The sequence below is a fragment of the Agelaius phoeniceus genome, chromosome 2 (genome assembly GCF_051311805.1).
Source record: "Agelaius phoeniceus isolate bAgePho1 chromosome 2, bAgePho1.hap1, whole genome shotgun sequence".
Taxonomy (NCBI): domain Eukaryota; kingdom Metazoa; phylum Chordata; class Aves; order Passeriformes; family Icteridae; genus Agelaius; species Agelaius phoeniceus.
This window is the reverse complement of record NC_135266.1, coordinates 8945236-8965838: the sequence shown is the minus strand read 5'-3', so window position 1 is coordinate 8965838 and position 20603 is coordinate 8945236. Positions and strand designations below refer to the sequence as shown.

Genomic DNA, 20603 nt, shown 5'->3' with positions numbered 1-20603 from the left:
TCTTCTGTGCTGTATGTATCCTTTCTCTTCCTGTAAATATAAATATAAAAATGAGCTTTTTTCTAGATTTTTGTCAAAATAAAAGACTCGCGCCCCCACAGTGCTGTCTCAACAAGGCTGGTTTGTCCATGCTAATATTCTCTGGAAATTTCCTCCATCAGAAATGCCAGTGACAGGGCAGGATCTGCCTGCAGAAAATCTCTGTACAGGAAGGGAGTTCTTCTTATCACACAGAAAATGCCTTACAGGGCTACATACAGCCCAGTTCAAATCCTACACTTTGTACATCCCCAGCTGTGGGATTCTGCTCCCCATGCTAGGATTATGCTAAAACATCTGTGACAGTTCATAAAACAGCCCCATCAGGCCCCATCCTCACAATGTGTGGCCATGAGGGACTTTACACTGAGATTCAGTGGAAAGAGGCTGCAGATTTAAACCAGGCAAAGACAAAGAGACTCAGATGTTGGTGAAAAGAAGATATTTTCTTCCCTGTCTGTGTCCAATGGTTGCTTGTGATAACTTTCTGCTGGTGGTGCAATTAAAATAAAGCAGTATAGAACCTGAGAGTTGCCCTTAATATGTAATTTGTCTTCATCCAAAACACTGTTCAGACACCTCTGAAGTTCCCCAAAGTGTTTTCTACTCTTAAATGATGCTCAAATCTTTCCATGGTTTCCTCCTCCTCTTCATACCTAATCCATCCAGTTCTTTGGACCTCTGTGCAAATTCCTAATTATTGCAAGGTAGAGGGATGCTGGCAGGGCCTGAGACCTTTCCTCTTCTCTCTCTCACATTATCATTTTTAGGGCACTTGGTCATTTGAGACCAAATTCGGGTTTGTTACAGTGTGTGAGGAGGGTTTTCTGTCTGACCTTACATGAAAGAAAACGTTGATCCTTGCAAGGATGTGGAAGTGCACCAGGTGACTCAGATTGTCCTGCTAGGATGCAAAGTCCCATGAAGCAGAAAAGCAGCATGATGAATGGATTACCTGGCTCTTAACAGGGAGCAACAGTGATGATGCTTGTGGCAATGTGTAGCCCTGGAGCTTGAATCACTGTTCCTGTGATCACAGATAGGAACTCATGGCCAAGGATTTCAGCAACAAATGCATTTGAGTGGGTTTATTCCAAAGCACATTTATTTGACATTTTGTGTGTCAAATGCTACTCATTTTAACATTTTGATGCTCTGATGAGTTCTATTTTTGTAAATGTATTTTATATCAAGAAGATTTTGAATCTTGGCTGTAAATATGAGGTGCTGGTGTTTAGTTTGTCTTTTTTTTTAATTTTTTTCTCACTGTAGGATTTGCTCTCCTTGGAGGACATACTTCCTTCCTTACAACACAAGATATACATCTGGGCACTAATGAGAGTCTCACAGATACAACAAGGTTGGTAAAATGTCACTTGATTGATCACTGCATTTTGTTGTTTATTGGGCTGACACCTGTCTTACAGAATTTTGGAAGCTGATATTTTCTTTCTGGAAAATGTCAGAAACTAGTCCAAATTTCTTAAATATTTACAGATCAGCTCAGAGAATCTGTAGCTCAGTAAACCTTTATTCCATCCTCTCAAGCTATCCTACACTTCCCACACTGTGGTGTTTGTGAGGTCCCCAGGATGAGGTGAAGAGATGAGAATCTGACTCCATGTTCTCAGAAGGCTGATATATATTATATTATATTATATTATATTATATTATATTATATTATATTATATTATATTATATTATATTATATTATATTATATTATATTATATTATATTATATTATACTAAATTTATACTGAAGAATAGAAAGGATACAGACAGAAGGCCTAAGAATGATAATGAAAAACTTGTCACTGACTCCTCAGAGTCTGACACAGCTGATGGTGATTGGTCATTAAGTAAAAACAATTCACATGAAACCAATCAACCATGCACCTGTTGGTAAACAATGTCCAGACCACATTCCAAAGCAGCCACACAGGAGAAGTGAATCAGATAATTATTATTGACATTTTTCTCTGAGGCTTCTCAGCTTCCCAGGAGAAGAAATCCTGGCAAAGGGATTTTTCAGAAAATATCACGATGACACCACACTGAGAATTATTTTGGCATACAGGGTGTTAATTAGAGCTACATTTACAAATGGAACAATTTTATGGACCTCAGTAATCATGTAATTCCACTGATGACAGCACATATATTCTAACAAGACTCAAACCTTCTGGTTCTGCTGCCCTTGGAGGAAAATCAAAAAACAAAGACACAATTTATGTTAGTTAGGCCAGCTGCTGGTGGGCCTTAGCCTGCTGAAGTAGCATCCCTGCAGTGACAGGGTGGCACTGAGGGCCTTTCTGATCCCCCATTTCAGCAGCATAAAACTGGACCAACAGTTTGTAGCCAGTTTCAGATTTCCTGCACCCTCCTTCCCAGCTGTACCCACTGCCAGGACTGCTGATGAAGCTGGGCTGTGGCTCCCTTCCCTCACTGGCATCCCTGGAAGATGCCAGTCACACCCAGTCTCACATGCAGGGGTGGGGAGCAGCCCTTCTCCATTGCTGTGGCAGGGAGGAGCTGAGCTCAGAGGTTTTCTACAGCCTCTGATGTTGCAGAAAGCTGGCAGAACATGAGGTCATGTCTTGCAGGTGCTCCTGCTGTTTTCCATGGTGCTCCAGCTATTAAAGCTTCATCCAGCCTTAGCATTATCCTGCTCTCTAGGCAGCCCTTTTGCAGCCTGAGGTGGATTCAGTCAGGCCCAGCTGTTGGAAGGTTAGCAGTGTCTGAGTGGTCCTTTTTGTTCTGGTGAAAGATATGCAGTGTCAAGGTCATCAGGCTCAATTCAAAATGTGCAAATCAGGCAGATGAGTTCCATTGCCTTTGCTGAATACCACAGTTCTCTTGCTGAATACTACTGTTTGAGAACTGTGTTGCTGTTCTCTGTGATGAAATCCAACAAAAATTTAAAAAAAGATCAAACATTTGAACATTTTAAATTTTCCTTCCTTGTTTTTTTACTACTGAAATGGAAGACATATGGTGTTGATAGTAGAAAGTAAAAACCTCAGTCCCTTGAGGCCTGGAAGTACTTTACTCTCACTCTCTGCTAGATACATAAATCTGCTAGAATCAAAGTGAGCTGCAACAAGAGAATCATAGAATATTTTGGGTTGGAAGAGATGCTAAATATCATCTTGTTCCAACCCCCCTGTCATGGACAAGGACACTTTTCACTAGACCAGGTTATTCAGAGTCCCATCCATCCTGGCCTTGAACACTGCCAGGGATGGGGCATCCACAGCTTCTCTGGGCAACCTGTGCCAGGCCCTCACCATCTTCACAGTCAAGAATTTTTTCCTAATATCCTCTAAACCTACTCTCTATCAGTTTGAAGCCCCTAAATAGTCCCTCTCCATCTTTTTTGTGGGCTCTGTTCAGGTAATGGAAGGCTGCAGTTAGGTCATTCTGGAGCCTTCTCTTTTCCAGGCTGAATAATGCCAGTTCTCTCAGCCTTTCCTTGTAGGCAAGGTGCTCCCTCTCTGATCACCTTGCAGCCCTCATCTGCACTGCTGCAAAGCTGGCTGTAAACCCCAGCAGCCAAACCTTCAGGAAGGGCAAGGATGAAGCCAGGGCCCTTCCAAAGCATTTTTCTGTGATAACCTCTGCAAGCATTGTCCCACAAGCTATGCAGGACTGTCACCTGCAGCCTCTCTGCCAGTCAGATTCCACCCTCCAGCAAATCTGACACAAAACCAGATATGCTTAATATAGGCTAGTTTTCATTTCTTCTTCTTCCCAAATGTGCACTAAAGGGACATTAAATATTTTGTTTACAGCGTCCTGAATGGCCTTTTTTTGCACAAGCAAAAAAGGAAAAAGGCAGACAATAAACTAGAAGAAACAAGGCAGTAAATAGAAGCAAATAAACCTTCCAGCCATTCTGAAGGCATCCCCATTCTGTGGATAAAGTTCCTACAATATCCACTTCCCAAGCAAACCTTCAGCCCCCTTTTCTCTGTCACTGCTTGCTCTTCCAGGACAAGTCCCTGTTTATGACTCTTACCTGGGGATTTTGCTCCTCTGCTCAGTCACAGCTCTCACCTGCTACAGGGGACAGGGGCTTTTCCCAAATCCTTACAGTCCCAGTGCCCTGCTCCACTCCTGCTGTCATTAGCAGAAATACTACTGACTCCATAATCAAGGCTGAGTAGTTTACCCAAAAGAACCACTGGAGTGTTAATTCCTTGGTGCTTCTTGTGAATGAAAGATGACATCCCAACCTCATTCAGATAATGTAGGAACAGAAAAAGAATGCCTGTAGTAGACCCAGAGGGTATTTCAAATATTTACGGGCATGTGTCTGGGGCTCTGAAGGCTTTGAAGTGCTTGAGATTGAGACTTAAAGCAAAAGGGGCACAGATCCATAAAAGTCACAGGTTTTATTAGAACTGCTGCAGGTAAGGGTTGAAAGCATTGCTGCTGTGAACATATTTTTAGTGACTTATTAGCTGCTCATAAATCAGTTTCTCCCTGTTTCACAAGACATTTACATTTATGCTGACATTGTGGCAAAAAGTTACCGCCCATTAAGGAGCTCTGAGCCTTTCAGTGCTGTTTAACATCTGATCTATCACCTGAAATGAAATCTAAGTACTGTGTCTGGATTTCCCACTGCAGAGCAGTTCCACTGGGCATCACTAAAGCTCAGTGGCCATCAGGTTCAGTGGCAGCCCTGAAGAGCTCATAGGGTGATTTAACCACTAGAATTATTAGGGCATTAATCTCTGCATTTATGGGGAACAGGTTTATTTTGCTGAGAACACATCCATTGTCTGTCCCTGTGAGACTATGAGTGAAAGTCAAGTAGTTTTGTGAGAAGTTTAAAGCTTTTGAATGGATATAAACTGTCAAAACAAAAGCAAAACTACCTTGCATAGCAGTATTCTATACAAAACATATGCAAATGTCCCATTTTCAAATTCAAAAGTCTGCCATACCAAAAAGGCACACTCTGTGTTTCATTTTGGTTCCTCAGAGGATACAGTTGAGGAAAAAAAATTCAGAGAACTAAAAATTACTTTGAAAAGAGAGATATGCAACATTTCAATGTACTCAGTGTTCCAATATAACATATTTCCGGGCACTGGGATTTTGAAAAGGTTTGAAAAGGTTTTGAAAAGGAATGAAAAGAGAGAAAGACCTAGCTGTTGATAAATAACAACATTAAATGTAGTCACCTGATGAACTTGTGCTTACAGCCCTCAGCTTCCAAAACTTCACCTTTGATAAGACTCCTATATATTCAGGACTTTTTTTTTTTCCTATGCAATTCCAGCCTTACACAGTTTCCTTTAAACTGATTAAATTACTGGAGACTTAATAATTTTAAATTACTGGAGACTTAATAATTCCCCTGTAATCATAGACCTCCAGGTGAGGGTTATTTGTGGTTTTTTCCCCCAAGTTCAGTTTTATTTTGGTTTCACAAAGAATAAAGCCAGTTTACAGCTGATTTTCCTACTGTAAAACATGACATCTAGAAACGCTGGCAGAAGGGCTGTCTGATGTCCTGCTTGGAGGTGTCTAATAAATCTGATATCTACTTCCAACAGACTAAAGATGAAAATCCAGCAGTTTTCACTAGTTGGTGATTATGACTGAATTTTCCCTAATGGCCTATCCTATGAAGGAACCATCTTTAATTTCTTGATCAGCTGTGTCAAATAGAAATCAGCTGAGCTGACATCCTAAAAGAAAAAAAAAAGCTACAAGGAAAATGAGCAATTTCCCAATGGGATTGCCCCTTTCTCTTGACTGGTGGGGACTGGCTGTGTCTTGTTTAGGGAGTGCACCTGTGAGAGGGCTAACAAAAGGAACCATGCATCACAGCCCTGACAACCAGCTCAGAACAAAACAGGTTTCCCCTGAGAAAGGAACAGGTGAGCTAAGAAGAAATAATGGCACCAACAGTAACTGTTGCAGTACTTTGTAATCAGTAAATACCTTGTTCAGTTCCTCCTTTTCATTTGTAGCTTCTATTGACAGTCTTTTCTTCAGAGAGAGCTCTACAGGCAATCTTGTAAGGTTTTATAAGAGCTTTGCTTGTGTGAGGAATGTCTGGTGTCAGTAGAAAATACTTATAACTGACTTCATCAGGAGACCTTGCTGATGATGGTATCAACAGCCTCATTTCCACAAGAGGAGATGCAAGAATTTGTCATGGCTAATCAGGAAGTCAGATACTGCAAGGATTTTTTCCACATTTTTCTAATTCAGTCCTCCCTTGTTTTGTTTTAAGGTCCTATTTCAGATAACATGAAAACACACAAAATGCTACTTCAAAGTCAGGCTTCAGGGCCTGATTAAAACACAGAAATGCAGAGAAATTAAGAGCTCTAATCCATATTTAATTTATCTAAAAAATTCGGAGTATACTATGCTAATCCCTGTGTCTTTCACACTTCAGCAAATGAAGTTAATGCCAGAGTGGTACAGGGGCTTCTGCAACCCCTTCCCTTGTCTGAGTTTGAAATTTGGGCATTACTTGAATGCTGATACCCTGTGAGTCAATACACAGGTGTGTAGGTAGGAGAAAGCAGACCAACAATCCCAGCCTCTTCTATTTCTGTGTTTATTAAGATCAGCAAACAATTGTGGTAATCTAAGACAGATCTGTATTGCTGACCCTCACAAGGTCAGGCTACCATACAGAGTCTATAATATTCAGTCAATGCTGCATTTGTTCTTTGCTAAAAGATTGAAAAAAGTCATATACCTTATCTCTTCTGAGGTTATAAAATTCTTTAACTGTTACAGTATCGCACAATCTCTTATCTTAGTTCAGAGAGCTTAACATGTATCAATGTTCCATCTACAATGAAATGCTAAAGAGAAAAGGATATAAAATAGAGCAGCAGTTTTCATTTGCTTCTATAGTAGTGTTAGGAAGTGAAACTTCTTATTTATTAGCAGCTTGTTAAATGACTATATTTGAGTCTGTTCTGCAGGCATGATAAATTATTCAGATAGCTGAAAAATATTGATTCATTACCATTTCTCATTAATATTTATGTGTTGCATGGTGAAGAGTGCAATAGGGGTTTATTTATTATGTTTGACTTGAGTATTTTCTGCCATCTCTAGGGTGCTGTCCAGCATGACAAATGCAATCTTGGCTCGAGTTTATAACCATAATGATCTGGACCTAATGGCAAAAGAAGCCACGATCCCAATAATCAATGGATTGTCTGATTTATACCATCCTCTTCAGATTTTAGCTGATTACCTAACTCTTCAGGTAAAAATATAAACAATTTTTTTTTTTGCTAATTCTTAGTAAGCATTTGGGGAAGTCATCATCAAATCCAGTTATTCCTAGGTTTTTCCAAGTAGCAATTACATGGCACTTGTTTTTTAAAGAGATCTTCATCCAGCAATATAATTAAGGACCTGTTTAATTTAAAACAATTACATAGTCCTATCAGCTGTAGTGGGACTGAAGTTAAGCATAAAATTAAGTATTTTATTGGAATTAGTCTGCAATTCAAAGAATGTACAGAAGGCTGTACATATTAAGACAAAGATGAGAATCTGGCTCAGGCAAAGCCAGCAGATTTTTTCCATTGGCTTAAAAACACTCAGTAGTTTGCTCTTGATTCCTCCCTAATCTGTGGACATCTTAAAAGGAATCACTATTTATGTATTAGGAACTGGTTGAACAAATTTGTTTTGAAAAGCCAGTTAATGTTACCGGTACCAACGCTTAGTGTTCAGGAACTTTAACCAGTTTAAACTTTTCTCACATCAAAGAACAGTTATAAGAAATTGTATTTTTTATTTTTCATCTAATGTAACAGTGTATCTGACAACTGGATAATATTTTACACACAGAATACCAGATGTTTGTCTGTGAACAGAAGGACTATGTGGTTTTACTATCAGTTGAGGATCTGGCCTATAAAAAAGATTATACTGCAGGGCTGGTTGACAACTATGATGAACTCCTCTGACCTTGTTTACTTTCTGAATGAATAAAAACCACACTGCTTGAAAATGGTAGGGCAGAATAATTTTCTGATTTATTCAGCTACGTTTCTCAGTTGTTGGGGACTTTTTGCTATGGGACATTCAGTGTGTGGAAAAGATCTAGTGAGAGTAATAATTAATTATTCATGCTTCATGCTTTAGACCTTAAATACTGGAAGACTCATGTTTGGTGAAAATCACTTCTTTATTTTAAGTAATTTTTTTGTAAATTTTTTATATTCATGGTGAAGAGACCAGCAAAAATTGGTGAACTTGAGATAAAATGCTTACAGACCTCAGGATAAGGGAGATTTGTGAGATCACATTGAACCAGCCTCAATGTTCAAATTGCATAAGAGACAGTAGGCTGTAATGAGATTGTCATCATTTTGTTGTAAACATTCTGTGCAAACAAAAGGAGAATCTTCTGGTTGTGTTTTGTGGGGTGTTCTGTTTTGGAAACACCTTATTAATTAGCATTTTATCACTTGTGAGTAACACTCTTCAGAACAATCTGTGACTCCCAGCCCACACAGCCGTGGGTACCTCTGCCCCTGAACGTGCTTTTATCTCAGCCACTGACTGACTCCAGCACCCAGGCTCACTGTGCTGTTGCCCTCTACTCCACCTCCAGCGAATGAAGAGAGTCCAATGAGCATCCCAGTCACCTTCTGGAGAATCATCTCTTTCTGCACTGGTCTTAGGGGGAAGCCTGTGGAGAGCAGCAGGATGGGAACATGCCCTGTTGATCACCCTCTGCTCCTCCATTGCATCCTTGCATAGGGCAGCTGTGGCAGAAGCTCCAGGCTATGAGCCCAGGCTGCACTCTTCCCTGGCTTGAATTCCAAGGGCAGCACCAACAGCTGTGGATGTCCTTGCTGCACCAAACACCAGGGAGGATGTCTTTGGTGGTGAAGAACTAGGTCCATAGCAGATGGTGCTCAAACAAAAGACATGGAGACGTGTCATGACAAAATGAGCACTTACAGAGATTACAAAGAATGGCTCAGCTTTTATACAGACATGGAAGTTTTTTTAAAATTTGCAGCACTTTCACACTCAGCCCAATAAGCAGAGCTCCATTTCCTCCATCTGCCCATCTGTCCTTGACTCTTTCCAGCATGTTCCTTAGCCCAAAATTTGTCAGGAGAACTTTATAGGGCTGCTGGGTGGCCACCCCACTGTGCCAAGGGCGTGTTGGTTGCTGGTTGCTGACTCACCTTCCATTCCTGCTTTCTTATCCAGGAGAGAGGGGCAGGCAGGGGAGAGCTCTCAGCAGCTCCCTGTGGGTGATGGCACTGCCTGAACTCTCCCTTTCTGTCCCTCTGTCCCTTTTTTTTCCTCTTTGCACTGCACAGTGAGTTGGAGAAGACTGGAGTGGCATGTAATGAAACACTGTTTTAATCATATAATGAACCTTACCAGGCCACAGAAGTGAGATTAACTCTTGAAGAGGTGTGAGCCACAGGGTCTGGCTGCTACTTACCCCAATCAAGTTTCTCATGGGATTTTCAGCAAGATGTCATCCAAGTACTGCCTGCAAGAAGATTAATACTGGGAGGATGTGGAATGGTACCACTGATTCTTTAAATGAGTTGAAAGACCATAAATAACATTTAGACTGTTTCTGTGCAATGCAAGGGCAATTTATTTGATTTATACATATATGCAAACTACAGTTGTGGCACTGACTGCTAGCCTAATATTTAAATGTAACTACAGATTTTGTGCAGCTTATTTCTCCTTTAAAAATGTCTCTTCCTTACCCCCATAAATATTTTCCTGCCTGGATCTGTTCCTCCCTGCTGTCAGTACATACCCAAAATGTAGGTTTTTTTATTTTCTTTTTTTTTTTCTTCTCTGTTTTCCAGTGCAGCTCTATATGAACCATGGCCCTCTTAATGCTTAGCACATTTTTCTTCTTCCATTTTCTATATCCTAATAATTTTGTTGTGTGCCTTCTTGAACCCTCCTCAAGAATTTTCTCTTTGGTCTGAAACTACATAATTGCATGGTTTGTTGTGAAAAAATGTTTTCTTGCTTATAGCTTCTATTCCCTTTTCACAGGTTCATTTTAGTATCGTTATTTTAGTATCATCCATTGCATCCCCCAAACAATGCAGCTGGTTTATTTTCAGGGCTGTCAATTCTCATTCTGTATTCAGGGCAAATTCTCATCCTGGAAATGCTCTTTTCAGATCATGCAGTGTGTTCCTGTTACAGATATTGGGGTGAGATTCCTCAGGTTCAGCATCCTCCTGCCCAGTGCCTGCTTCCTGAGCAACCTGGATCCCCTCATGTGTTTGAAGTCTAAGCTTGCTCTGTCCTTTAATATTGTGCTCAGGGTTAATGCCCTCTATTAAGCCAAGAAAAATGTTTTTCTTAACCTATATATACGCTATCTTCCTTCTTAAAGGTTGTGTTGAATTGAGTGTGCCTTAGTTGTAACCCACTTAAAATGATTGCAAACACGTAAAGAACCTGTTTTTGAGAGTTTGGGGATTTGTCCCTTAAAGACTCTGAGTTTGTGAGCACACACTGAGCCCCTTAACTGCCCTGCTTGTTCTGAAACAGCCACGAGCTCAGTTCACCCAGTGCCTCTCAGTGTCCTGGGCAGGAGCTGTGGCTCAGCTTCTGCTCTGCTCAGCGTGGCTGGAGGGCAGCATCACACAATCTGTATTCCAGAGACAGCCCGGGTATTGACATTGATTCAATTGATATTAATGTCACTGGCCAAATCAGCTCACTTGTAGCTGGCCAGGCTGGTAATTAGAGTGGATCCATATGCCACTAGCTTTTTATGTCACTGGTCTGGGGGGAATTTTCTTTTTCAGAAAGCAACGGTTGGCATAAGAAATACATTGGTGATTTCTTTTTAAACAGCATAACAAGTAATGCTGCCCAGCTAGAAATGGGCTGCAATATATTCTCAAATTCTATTTGCTGTGTGATCCCAAGACCTCAAATTATTACAATTTTCAAATTCATCATCATCCTTACTATTCTAACAATTAGAAATCCCAAATAAGACCTGTCCTGATCCTCTAAAATATACTGCATCAATAACCATAGTAAAAACCAGAGTAGGAATAAGAAAGATAACTGGCCCAGCATGTGGCTTAAGCCCAGTTTGAGAACCAAAAGATTCAAGTTTGCCCAGTTTCTCATTTACTGGATTGCACTGTCTCCCGAAGGGCTAAAGCTTTGATTAGTCCCTGGCATTCCATTTTAAAATTTGACAGATTATTGATTCATTATTCAAAAGCTTGTTTTAATTGAGGGCTGTTATGACAGTTGTGGTCAAACATTTCAGAATTAATCTATAATGGTGTCAGGGTTTCAGTCTCGCTGGAAGCAAGTCCAGGCAGAGGCAGACACAAATGTCCCCAGTTAGTTAACCCAGTCTTCTCCACACATACAGCAGGGTCAAATCACTCAGCAGACTTATTTTTACCCTGAGTTGCCTACACTGATACACTGCAGCCATGGATAAGAACAGAATGAAACATTGTAAAAGCAACATGAGGGTGAGAATATTGAATGTAAAATTGGTATTACTTATTTAGCTGGGATTTTTCATGAAAATAACACAGGCAAGTTTTATGGCACTACAGCAGCAATAACTACTTTGTCAAAGAGGCTTCATAAGGGAGAAGGGCTCTAGACTTTCTAAATGTGGGTGTTTTTTTGTGTGGCTTTACTAGGAGTCATGTTCCAAATGTAGAGTGAAACTGCAGAGCACCCATGCAGGAGTAAAGCCTACATCAATATGACATAATTTGCAAAAACTGGGGAGGGATGCAAAGGGGAAACTTCTTCAGAGGTTCTGGTGATCAGCAGGTATTGATTGTAAAGGTTCTCATTTAATTTAGAGTGTTGCTATCGTGGCAAAACACTTTCAGCAGGATTTCACCTGTGTGATTGTGTAAGCACATACTATAAGAGGGAGAGGGTGGCAGGGGAAGTGTGTCTTATTTACTGTAGCTTTTGTATTATCTCCAAGCTTTCTGGTTCTGACCAACAGAGTCACCTCATCTTTGCTGGAAGCTGAGGGGGTGTGTTTGCTTATAAGCAGTACAGTCACAGTCACAGGGATCTGGCTTTAGATGAAGAGGTTTGAATTACAGCAGCAGTGCACCAGTGGCAGCATAAAGCCTAGCACAGGATACAAAACAGGCTTCACTGGCACACACACAGCTTGATTCTGCCTTGCTATGACTCCTTCCATTAGCAAAGCATCTTCATTAAAATCAGTTCAGCTGTGTCCACTCTACACAGTAGTCACTGCAGATGTGGTTTGCAATTTGCACTGTGTATCAGGGATCATTATACAGACACGTCCAGCACTCCATATTTTATCTGTAACAGCCAGCAGCTTGGGAAAACAGAGGAAAGCACTTAGTATGCACTGGGCTTCTTTTAATGCAGAGTAGCAGCTGGCAGTAAGGTGAAGTTGTTTAACATAGCAGTGTATTTGTGACTCTAGTCAATGCTTTGAGTATTAAGGCTGAGATGTCTATTTTTAAACAGTGAGATGAAAAGAACTCAGGACTGTCTCACTTGCTTCTGGCTGTGGGTTCTGGTCTCAGCTATCACTAAGCTCTAAATGGAAACAACACCTTAAATAAATGCTTCAGTTTGGCCTTCTCCTAGCAGCACCATTGCTAGGAGATGTGGAAGGACTTTGAAAGATCCTTGGAGACCTGCAGAATGGTTATGCTGAAATAACTTCCATGCCCACACAGTCCTGATTTGTTCTCCTGTAAATGTCCTTGCATCCAATCTCTGCCAGTGAGCCTGCTGTTAACAAACTTTGACTGAAAAACTGATATTTTTGCAATACCATAGTTTTAGCCATTAAACCTGAACAGTCTAGGACTCGATCCAGTTTAGGTATTTACAGCACTTTAATGTCATTCAATTTTCAAGTACTACAATTTTTGACTCAAAATTGTGGTCACTGAAAGAAATACCAATAACTTTGTTCCAGAACAACTTCACAAACTATTTGTTTAGGAGAAGCTGCTGCCAGGAGAGGAGGGGGTGGTCCCAGCCCTTTTCCTGTTCTGTCTTTTGGCATCTTTTCTGCAACTGCCTGCAAGGTTGCCACTTAATACAAAGTAGATGCTTATCCTCTCTGACAAGCATTGAATTATGTCACACAAAGTGTTGAAACACTGTCTGGCTTCCAGCTACTACAATGCAATTGTAGCATGGCCCAGATTTGAACTAGGAATAAAAGTCTCTCCAGAAATTGTCATGAGGTAGAGTTTTACAGGGCAGGCTTATAGGAGAATTTGGTTATGTCTTTGTAAAAATTCTGGTATCAGCTAAAGTGCCTATAAACATGCATATTTAAAACAAGGCTCATTAAGGAGCCTCAAATTGTCCTGTTCTGGAAGTATGGAACCCCTGTTACTCTTGTTCCTCCTTAGGCCTTATCTGCTTGAGGTGGAGGGACAGAGTAACTGCACATGGCCAGGCTGTAAGTGCCATCAGGCAAAGCCACAGTTTACTCTGTAAAGCTGTTTCAAGTTTGGGTAATCCACATTTTTAAAAAAAATCCCTGCACTCTTTGGCTGAACAATGGAGAACAAATGCTGCAGGGCATAAGTGGTACAGCTGCTTTCAGAGTGCTGCTCTTTGCTGTCCTGTGAAGCTGGGGGTGAAGATGCCTCCCCAGGACCTGGCCATTGCCATGGCCACAGGGAACAGCGTGCCGAGGCAACCAAGCCAGAGCAAAGCCCAGCTGGGATATTTTTACAATCTGGGGGAAAGCTGGAAGGAGTTCCATTCCAGGCATTAGGACTGTCTCTAAATTAATAATTTCTAACATTCACTGATGTTTATGAGGCCCAAAGAACACCTGTACATCAGTGATGCTAAAATCACCTTGTGTCTGCTGCTGAATTTCTCAGCCTAAGCCTCACCACGTGGCACATGTGCCAATGTGTCCTCACATGTGTCAATGTGTCCTTCTCACATGTGCCAATGTGTCCTTCTCACATGTCAGTGTGTCCTTCTCACATGTGCCAATGTGTCCTTCTCACATGTGCCAATGTGTCCTCACATGTGCCAATGTGTCCTTCTCACATGTGTCAGTGTGTCCTTCTCACATGTGTTAACGTGTCCTTCTCACATGTGTCAATGTGTCCCGTGACAGTGTTCACAGGGGTCTGAGGATGAGGGAAGAGACGAGGATCTGACTCCATGTTTCAGAAGGCTGATTTATTATTTTATGATATATATTACGTTAAAACTATACTAAAAGAATAGAAGAAAGGATTTCATCAGAAGGCTGGCTAAGGATAGAAAAAGAAGGAATGATAACAAAAGCTTGTGTCTGGGACATAGAGTCTGAGCCAGCTGACTGTGATTGGCCATTAATTAGAAACAATTAATTGAGACCAATCACAGATCTACTTGTTGCATTCCATGGCAGCAGATAACCATTGTTTACATTTTGTTTCTGAGGCTTCTCAGCTTCTCAGGAGGAAAAATCCTAAGGAAAGGATTTTTCATAAAATGTGTCTGTGACAGTGTCCTTCTCCAGGGGAAGCAGCAGCACTTGGCCCTTCTTGTATGACCCAGGGGGGGCTTTTCTTCCATGACCATCTTGTAGGAGCAGCAATTCCAGGTGTGCTCCATGCAGGCAGCATTTGGAGGCAGCCAGCTGCCTTTGCACAGACCCTTCTGATCATTCCCTCCTGTCCATCAGCCTGCCAGCTCCTCTGGAATGTAACCCCAGATGTAACCCCAGGGCTTGTGATTGCTTTGGCAGGAGCACTATGGAGGGCTGAAGGGGCTCAGCATGGCCTGGATCGGGGACGGCAACAACGTCCTGCACTCCTTCATGATGAGTGCTGCAAAGCTGGGAATGCACCTGAGGATTGCCACTCCCAGGGTAAGAAAAAGCAAACCCGTGGAGAAAGGAAGGCAAACTGCACCCAGGCTTGTCTCAAACACTCAGGCATTGCTCAAGGGCCCAGCTGGGAGTGCCTGCATCTATCTCGAGTGCCTGTTTTCAGAACCAAGGTACAAAATCCAGTTATTTGGATGCGAAGCAGGAGTGATTCCACTGAGTCCAACATCAGAAATGGGAATACATGACAGGAGTATAAATCATGGAGGATCACAATTCCATCTGATAAAGCCTCTTAAAGCCATCCAATGCACTCTCTCTGTCTAAAAAAAAAAAATAAATTAAACCTGTTCCAGATAGGTGGAAGTGTTGCATCTCATTTCATGTAAATTGGTGGTGCAGCATTTTAGAATGTTGCATCGTAATACAATATAAAATATTTTTTTAAATCAGTTTAGAACAACAACAACAAAAAGTTATATATGCATTTAATTCTGTAATTGTCAAAATACATTTTTCTTATGTTTTTAGAACAATTTTCACCACTTTATCTCCAAAATAAACTTTCAACAAAATCAACATAGTTTCCTCAAGTTTTACAGTTCTGAAAGGTATTCTTCTTCTATGGCAAATGGTTCAAAAAGTATTTTTCTAACCATTCTTATCAATTAGTGAAGATCTAAGACATGTTCCATGATGTCTTACCCATCATCTCTTTTGTCAGGGCTTTGAACCAGACCTCAGGATAACTAAAATAACTGAACAGAACTCCAAAGAGGTAGGAGCCTAAGAAAGAGCCTACTAGAATAGTTTAAATAGAGTTTTTTTTCATTATAAATGAAGTTCCTTGTCTTAGAGATCTTCCTTATTTTATTCCATTAGTATGGTACTGAGTTACTTCTCACAACAGACCCTTTGGAAGCTGCAGACAGCGCCAATGTCTTAGTCACAGACACATGGATAAGCATGGGACAAGAAGAGGAGAAGAAAGAAAGACTAAAGGCCTTTCAAGGTTATCAGATTACAATGCAGGTAAAAACTGAGATTTTGGGTTTTATTTATGTTTTTACACTTTCCATGTCACTATAGGACACAAAATAACATGACGCACACACACCGCTGTTCTCAAGGTGAAAAAGGGGAAGTTTATTTTCTGACTCTAACATTTATAGATTTTTAAAAGTGACAGTGGATTGGAGGGTGACAGTGCCACCTCTCCAATAACACTGGACAAACCAACAGTCTATCAAATTTCTCTTCTTCCATAAAGGAATGAAAAACAATAAGTTATTTACAGAAAGTGTGTGAGAAAGTTCATTACAAGAATGTAAACATCAGAAGGTTTAGAATATCTTAAAAAATCAGGGCAATACTTTGCATTTATAAGAATCAATATCAACCAAGCATGAGTTTGGAAGGTTTTTGAGTAGGGCCATGGAAAAGCCTCATACAAACCTCCCTCCAGCTGAGAAAACTCACAGAGATAACAAAGTTTGAGTTATGTCATACACTCCACATGGCTTGGCCTCTTTCAGAGCTTCCCAATGGGATCCAGCTCCAGAACATGTGCAGCAGAGGGGGTTTCACTCCACTTCTAAACTCAAAGAAATTGGAGTGACTTTTTGACTTTTGTGATGTCAGCATTGAACTCTTACAGACTTGCATGGAGATATTCCCATCTTATTCACAGATGAGGAATTCTTTTGAAGTCTATGGAATTCTTCTGAGTTCATCATCCAAGTAACCAGAGTGGGAGCTAATATAAAATTTGTTAACTTTTTTACTAGCTAAGGATTTTACTAATGTCCTCACATATGTCTGTATTTTATATGTTTTTTAATCTACAGACTGCAAAAGCTGCTGCTTCCAACTGGACTTTTTTACACTGTTTACCCAGAAAGCCTGAAGAAGTTGATGATGAAGTATTTTATTCTCCTCAGTCACTGGTTTTCCAGGAGGCTGAAAACAGAAAATGGACAATTATGGTAAGAAAAAAAAGAAAAGAAGATAACATTATTTGGAGGTTAGGGTGTCAATTCTGTTCTGCCTTACATAGCAGGTTTGAATTCAACCTGGTTCCACAATGAATAGTGAATGTTAAAACATATGTTTCAAATTTACCCCAGAGCACATCACAATTTTAACTATAGACAACATTAGTAGCACAAATACTTCTGGGCACAAATGTGATCTATTTTGGTGATATTCTGCTGTTGCTTGACCCAGGTTTTATCACTAAATGAAATCTACAATATAAACTGTCACTTTTTTTGGTAATTAAATCACTGGATTTCCTCTAATGATTAACTCAACTTCTCAATTAAAACATGTTAAATGCTGAGGTCCCAGGGTCTGGTTTAGAAACTGCAGTTTCCCAAACACTTAAAGCCAGTTATTTTCTCTCAGGAAAAGCTGCTGCTGACACCAATGGGAACTTTCCCTGAGAAAATGCTTGAAGAGCAAAGATTTGAAAGATCCTGAAAGGTTATGGTGTGGGTGACACTGTGTGATCATGGGAACCATGAGGGACACTTGGCATTTAACATAAACCATAACTCCCCTCTCAGCATTCCTAGAATTTCAGAAAATTACTGCCAGATCTCAGTACCCTATTATTTGTTTTTTGCCTTAGATCTACCAAGCTGACAAAGGCTAGTGAAAACTTTCAGAGGTGAAACGAAAAACAGAGAGGGCATTGTCAGAGTTCTGAGATGAAGTCTAGATGTGCTCCAAATGAATAAATAAGGGGTTTAGTGTTGTGTTTGCTAAAACCTCAGATATTGGACACAGTCAAAATTACTAACAAATTTGTGTTCAATTCATAGTTTTGTCCTTAAAATTCAACAAAGTTCTTGGATTTTTTGTTTTAATTTTGCAATGTTTCTAATTGCCCTAAACATTATTTTTTTAAAAAGAAAAGAAGCCTTTTACTTTGGGTTCCAGATGCACATTTTGGGGGGGGGGGGGGGGGGGGGGGAGGAGGGGGTTGAAAGGAAAATGTCATCTTTGTATTTTATCAACCTATAAAAATAATGAATGTATGGGTCTTGTTTATATAGTATTTTCTACTACTTGTAGCACAGAGAGCAAACTGAAGAACAGATTATTTGCTCAGCTGGAGATGCAAGCAGGGCTGAGTGCAGCCAGGAATGGGCAGCACTGAGAGGCTGCTCAGCTGTAATTCAGGCACCTCTGTGTGCCTGGCTGGCTCTGGCCATCAGCTTCTCTGAGTCTGGATTGAAGGCATTTGAGACAATTGTCCATGTTTGGACTCAGGTGTTTATTATTTCTTATCAGTAAAACAGTCTCACAACCATGAGTTTGGCACCTTTTCATTAGAAGGCACAAAATGGCCAACAATCTCTTGTTCCAAGGGCTTCTAAGCCTGAACTATCCAATGAAGAACTGACACCTGGATTATTTTCCCTTTTAACCCAATAACTGATCCCAAAGAGGATGGGGGGACTTTTCTGCCCAATTACAAAATGCCACCCAAACCCATGAAGAAGAAGGAAGAAGAAGGTAAAGAAGAACAATTTGCCTCCACCCTAAAACCTCCGTCTTGCTTCCATCCACAACACACTAAAAATCCCAAAACCTCAATTTCTCACCAAGTGATACACCTACACTACTCTCTATAATCTATTTCACACTTTTGTGGATTCTAGTCTATTCTGGAGTTTAGGAAACTTTCTCCATGAATGAGGGTCAAAGTCAGTGCTCCCCTGGGAGCACTCCAGAGCAGACAGAGAAATATTCCCAATGCCCTGGGTTTCCACACCTGGCAGTGATGAGGGGAAAGGAAGGACAGCAAGACCACAGCCCCTGGAGAACCCTCACAAAGCCAGTGCTGGGCCAGAATAACAATGTGCAGTCAGACCTTGCTGTGAAATCACAGCACCAGGTAAAGAACCAGGTAAAGCCTTGCCAAGGCCAGGCAAGTGTGGGATTTGTTGTGAGCACAGGCATGGGAGGGGCAGCAGAGCTGCAGCAACACCACATTTCATCTGCCTGACTGAATCACTGCCATTTCACAGCTGTGCCTCAGGCTGGGCAAGCAGGGCAGCAGGGCTGCATGGCACACTCTAACCTCAGTGAGGAATTTCCATGTTTCACTACAGAAAGTACAGCGAAACTGGGGTAAATTTCAGAGTCCATGTTCTGGTGTGGCTCTCACTGATGGTAATGGAAAGTGCTGGAATCCACAAGCCAGCCCTTGTGATGTCTGGGTACCTACAGCATCTCCTAGAAGTAGCTGAGAATACATCACAACATGCCAAAAAGGCCTCAGCATTTGATCTAAATGCTTGTGTGAATTGCTCCTAAGCTGTCCATTAATATATTTTGTCCACACTGAGAAAATCTATCAGCTACAATACAGAACATCCTAACTGATTTTCAGCTCTTGCCTGATTCATCATAAGAAATTCTAGCAAATAAATCTAAGTGTACCATTTTTGTCAGGATAATAACTTTCAACACAAGGCTTCAGAGCTGGAAAATATTTCCCCCTTATTTATTTTTATGGAGTATCTGTTTCCAATGTGATTGGATTTTTTTTCTTCTCTTCCTCCTCTAGGCTGTCATGGTTTCCCTGCTGACAGATTACTCACCACAGCTACAAAAACCCACATTTTGATGCTTGGATTCCTGCCAGGAGAAAAATATTCCTCATCAGCAGAATATTCTGGTCTGCAAACACATAGATCTTCTTCAGAAAGGACCAAGGCAATAAGTGATTTTTTTTTTAATAAAACCATATATTTAGCTGTATAATATTGCATTACACTTCTGAAAATGTTCAAGACAATAAACACCATTGCAGAAGCTGCTTTTCATCTGGGTACTCCAAGCTGGCCCTCCTTTTTGGGGATCAGTATCATGGAAAACATTCCAAGGTTGCACCTTAATGGTTGGGTCTACCAGCAGCATAGGCATGGTACAGTCTAAGTGTAGGTGTGGGGGGCTTGCACTCTGTGATATTGATGCCTAAAGATTTTTAGCTTTTTCATATATTTGTAGTTTTGTAGATTTTTAATATGTAGTTGTATAGTTTCTAGTGCTTTTCCTGCCCTCTCTCACATTTTAGAACAATAAGCTAACCCTTTCTAACACATTCTTGAAATTCTGTTTAGTCTTTTTCTCAAGAAGGGAATTTCTAACAAGGACATCTTGTTTTTCACCAGAATTTGAGAGACATAACAACATATAGGACAAAAAAATACCCCTGGACCAGCTCCAGAGGGGCAGACCCAAGGGTGGGTTATTGGGTAACTGATCTCTGATTGGATGTACCTGCTGGATGTACTAATAAATTAACTTTATAAAAATTGTAGAAATCCTGTATCACATGTGTGCAGAGTCATTTTTGTGCACCTGAAAGCTTTCATTAAAGAATTGCTTTTTATCTTACCACTCTTAATGTTGTTTGGAAAGTTTTGTCTTTTGGTTCCAGGCAGCAATATGACAGACATAAAATTAAAATGCTGATCTTGGGAAGAGTGTGTGGAGCAGCAGTGCTGCAGTTTGCCTTGGCTGTCTGCATTTCCTGGGCACCCTGGCTCCTGTTTCTGTTCTGCAACCAACCTCCAAATCCCACTCCTGTATGACACCAAAAATATAAAGAACTTGTGAGCATTATCCTCCTCCATGACATTCCTGTGGGCTGCTGCAGGGGGATACTGCTGTGGAATTGGAATAGAGCTGTTTCCACGGAGCTGGA

The 20603-nt window shown here is 40.8% G+C and overlaps 1 protein-coding gene across 1 annotated transcript in view; it reads left to right on the top strand.

The window, feature by feature from the left end:
• OTC (ornithine transcarbamylase) overlaps positions 1–20293 on the top strand; it is a 31993-nt gene extending 11700 nt beyond the window's left edge. The window contains exons 4-10 of the mRNA XM_077171750.1: positions 1312–1399; positions 7138–7291; positions 14801–14923; positions 15606–15659; positions 15764–15913; positions 16729–16866; positions 19461–20293. Coding sequence (XP_077027865.1) covers positions 1312–1399; positions 7138–7291; positions 14801–14923; positions 15606–15659; positions 15764–15913; positions 16729–16866; positions 19461–19520 — 767 coding nt within the window. The 3' untranslated portion in view covers positions 19521–20293. The remainder of the gene's footprint in view (positions 1–1311; positions 1400–7137; positions 7292–14800; positions 14924–15605; positions 15660–15763; positions 15914–16728; positions 16867–19460) is intronic.
• Positions 20294–20603: the final 310 nt, after the last annotated feature.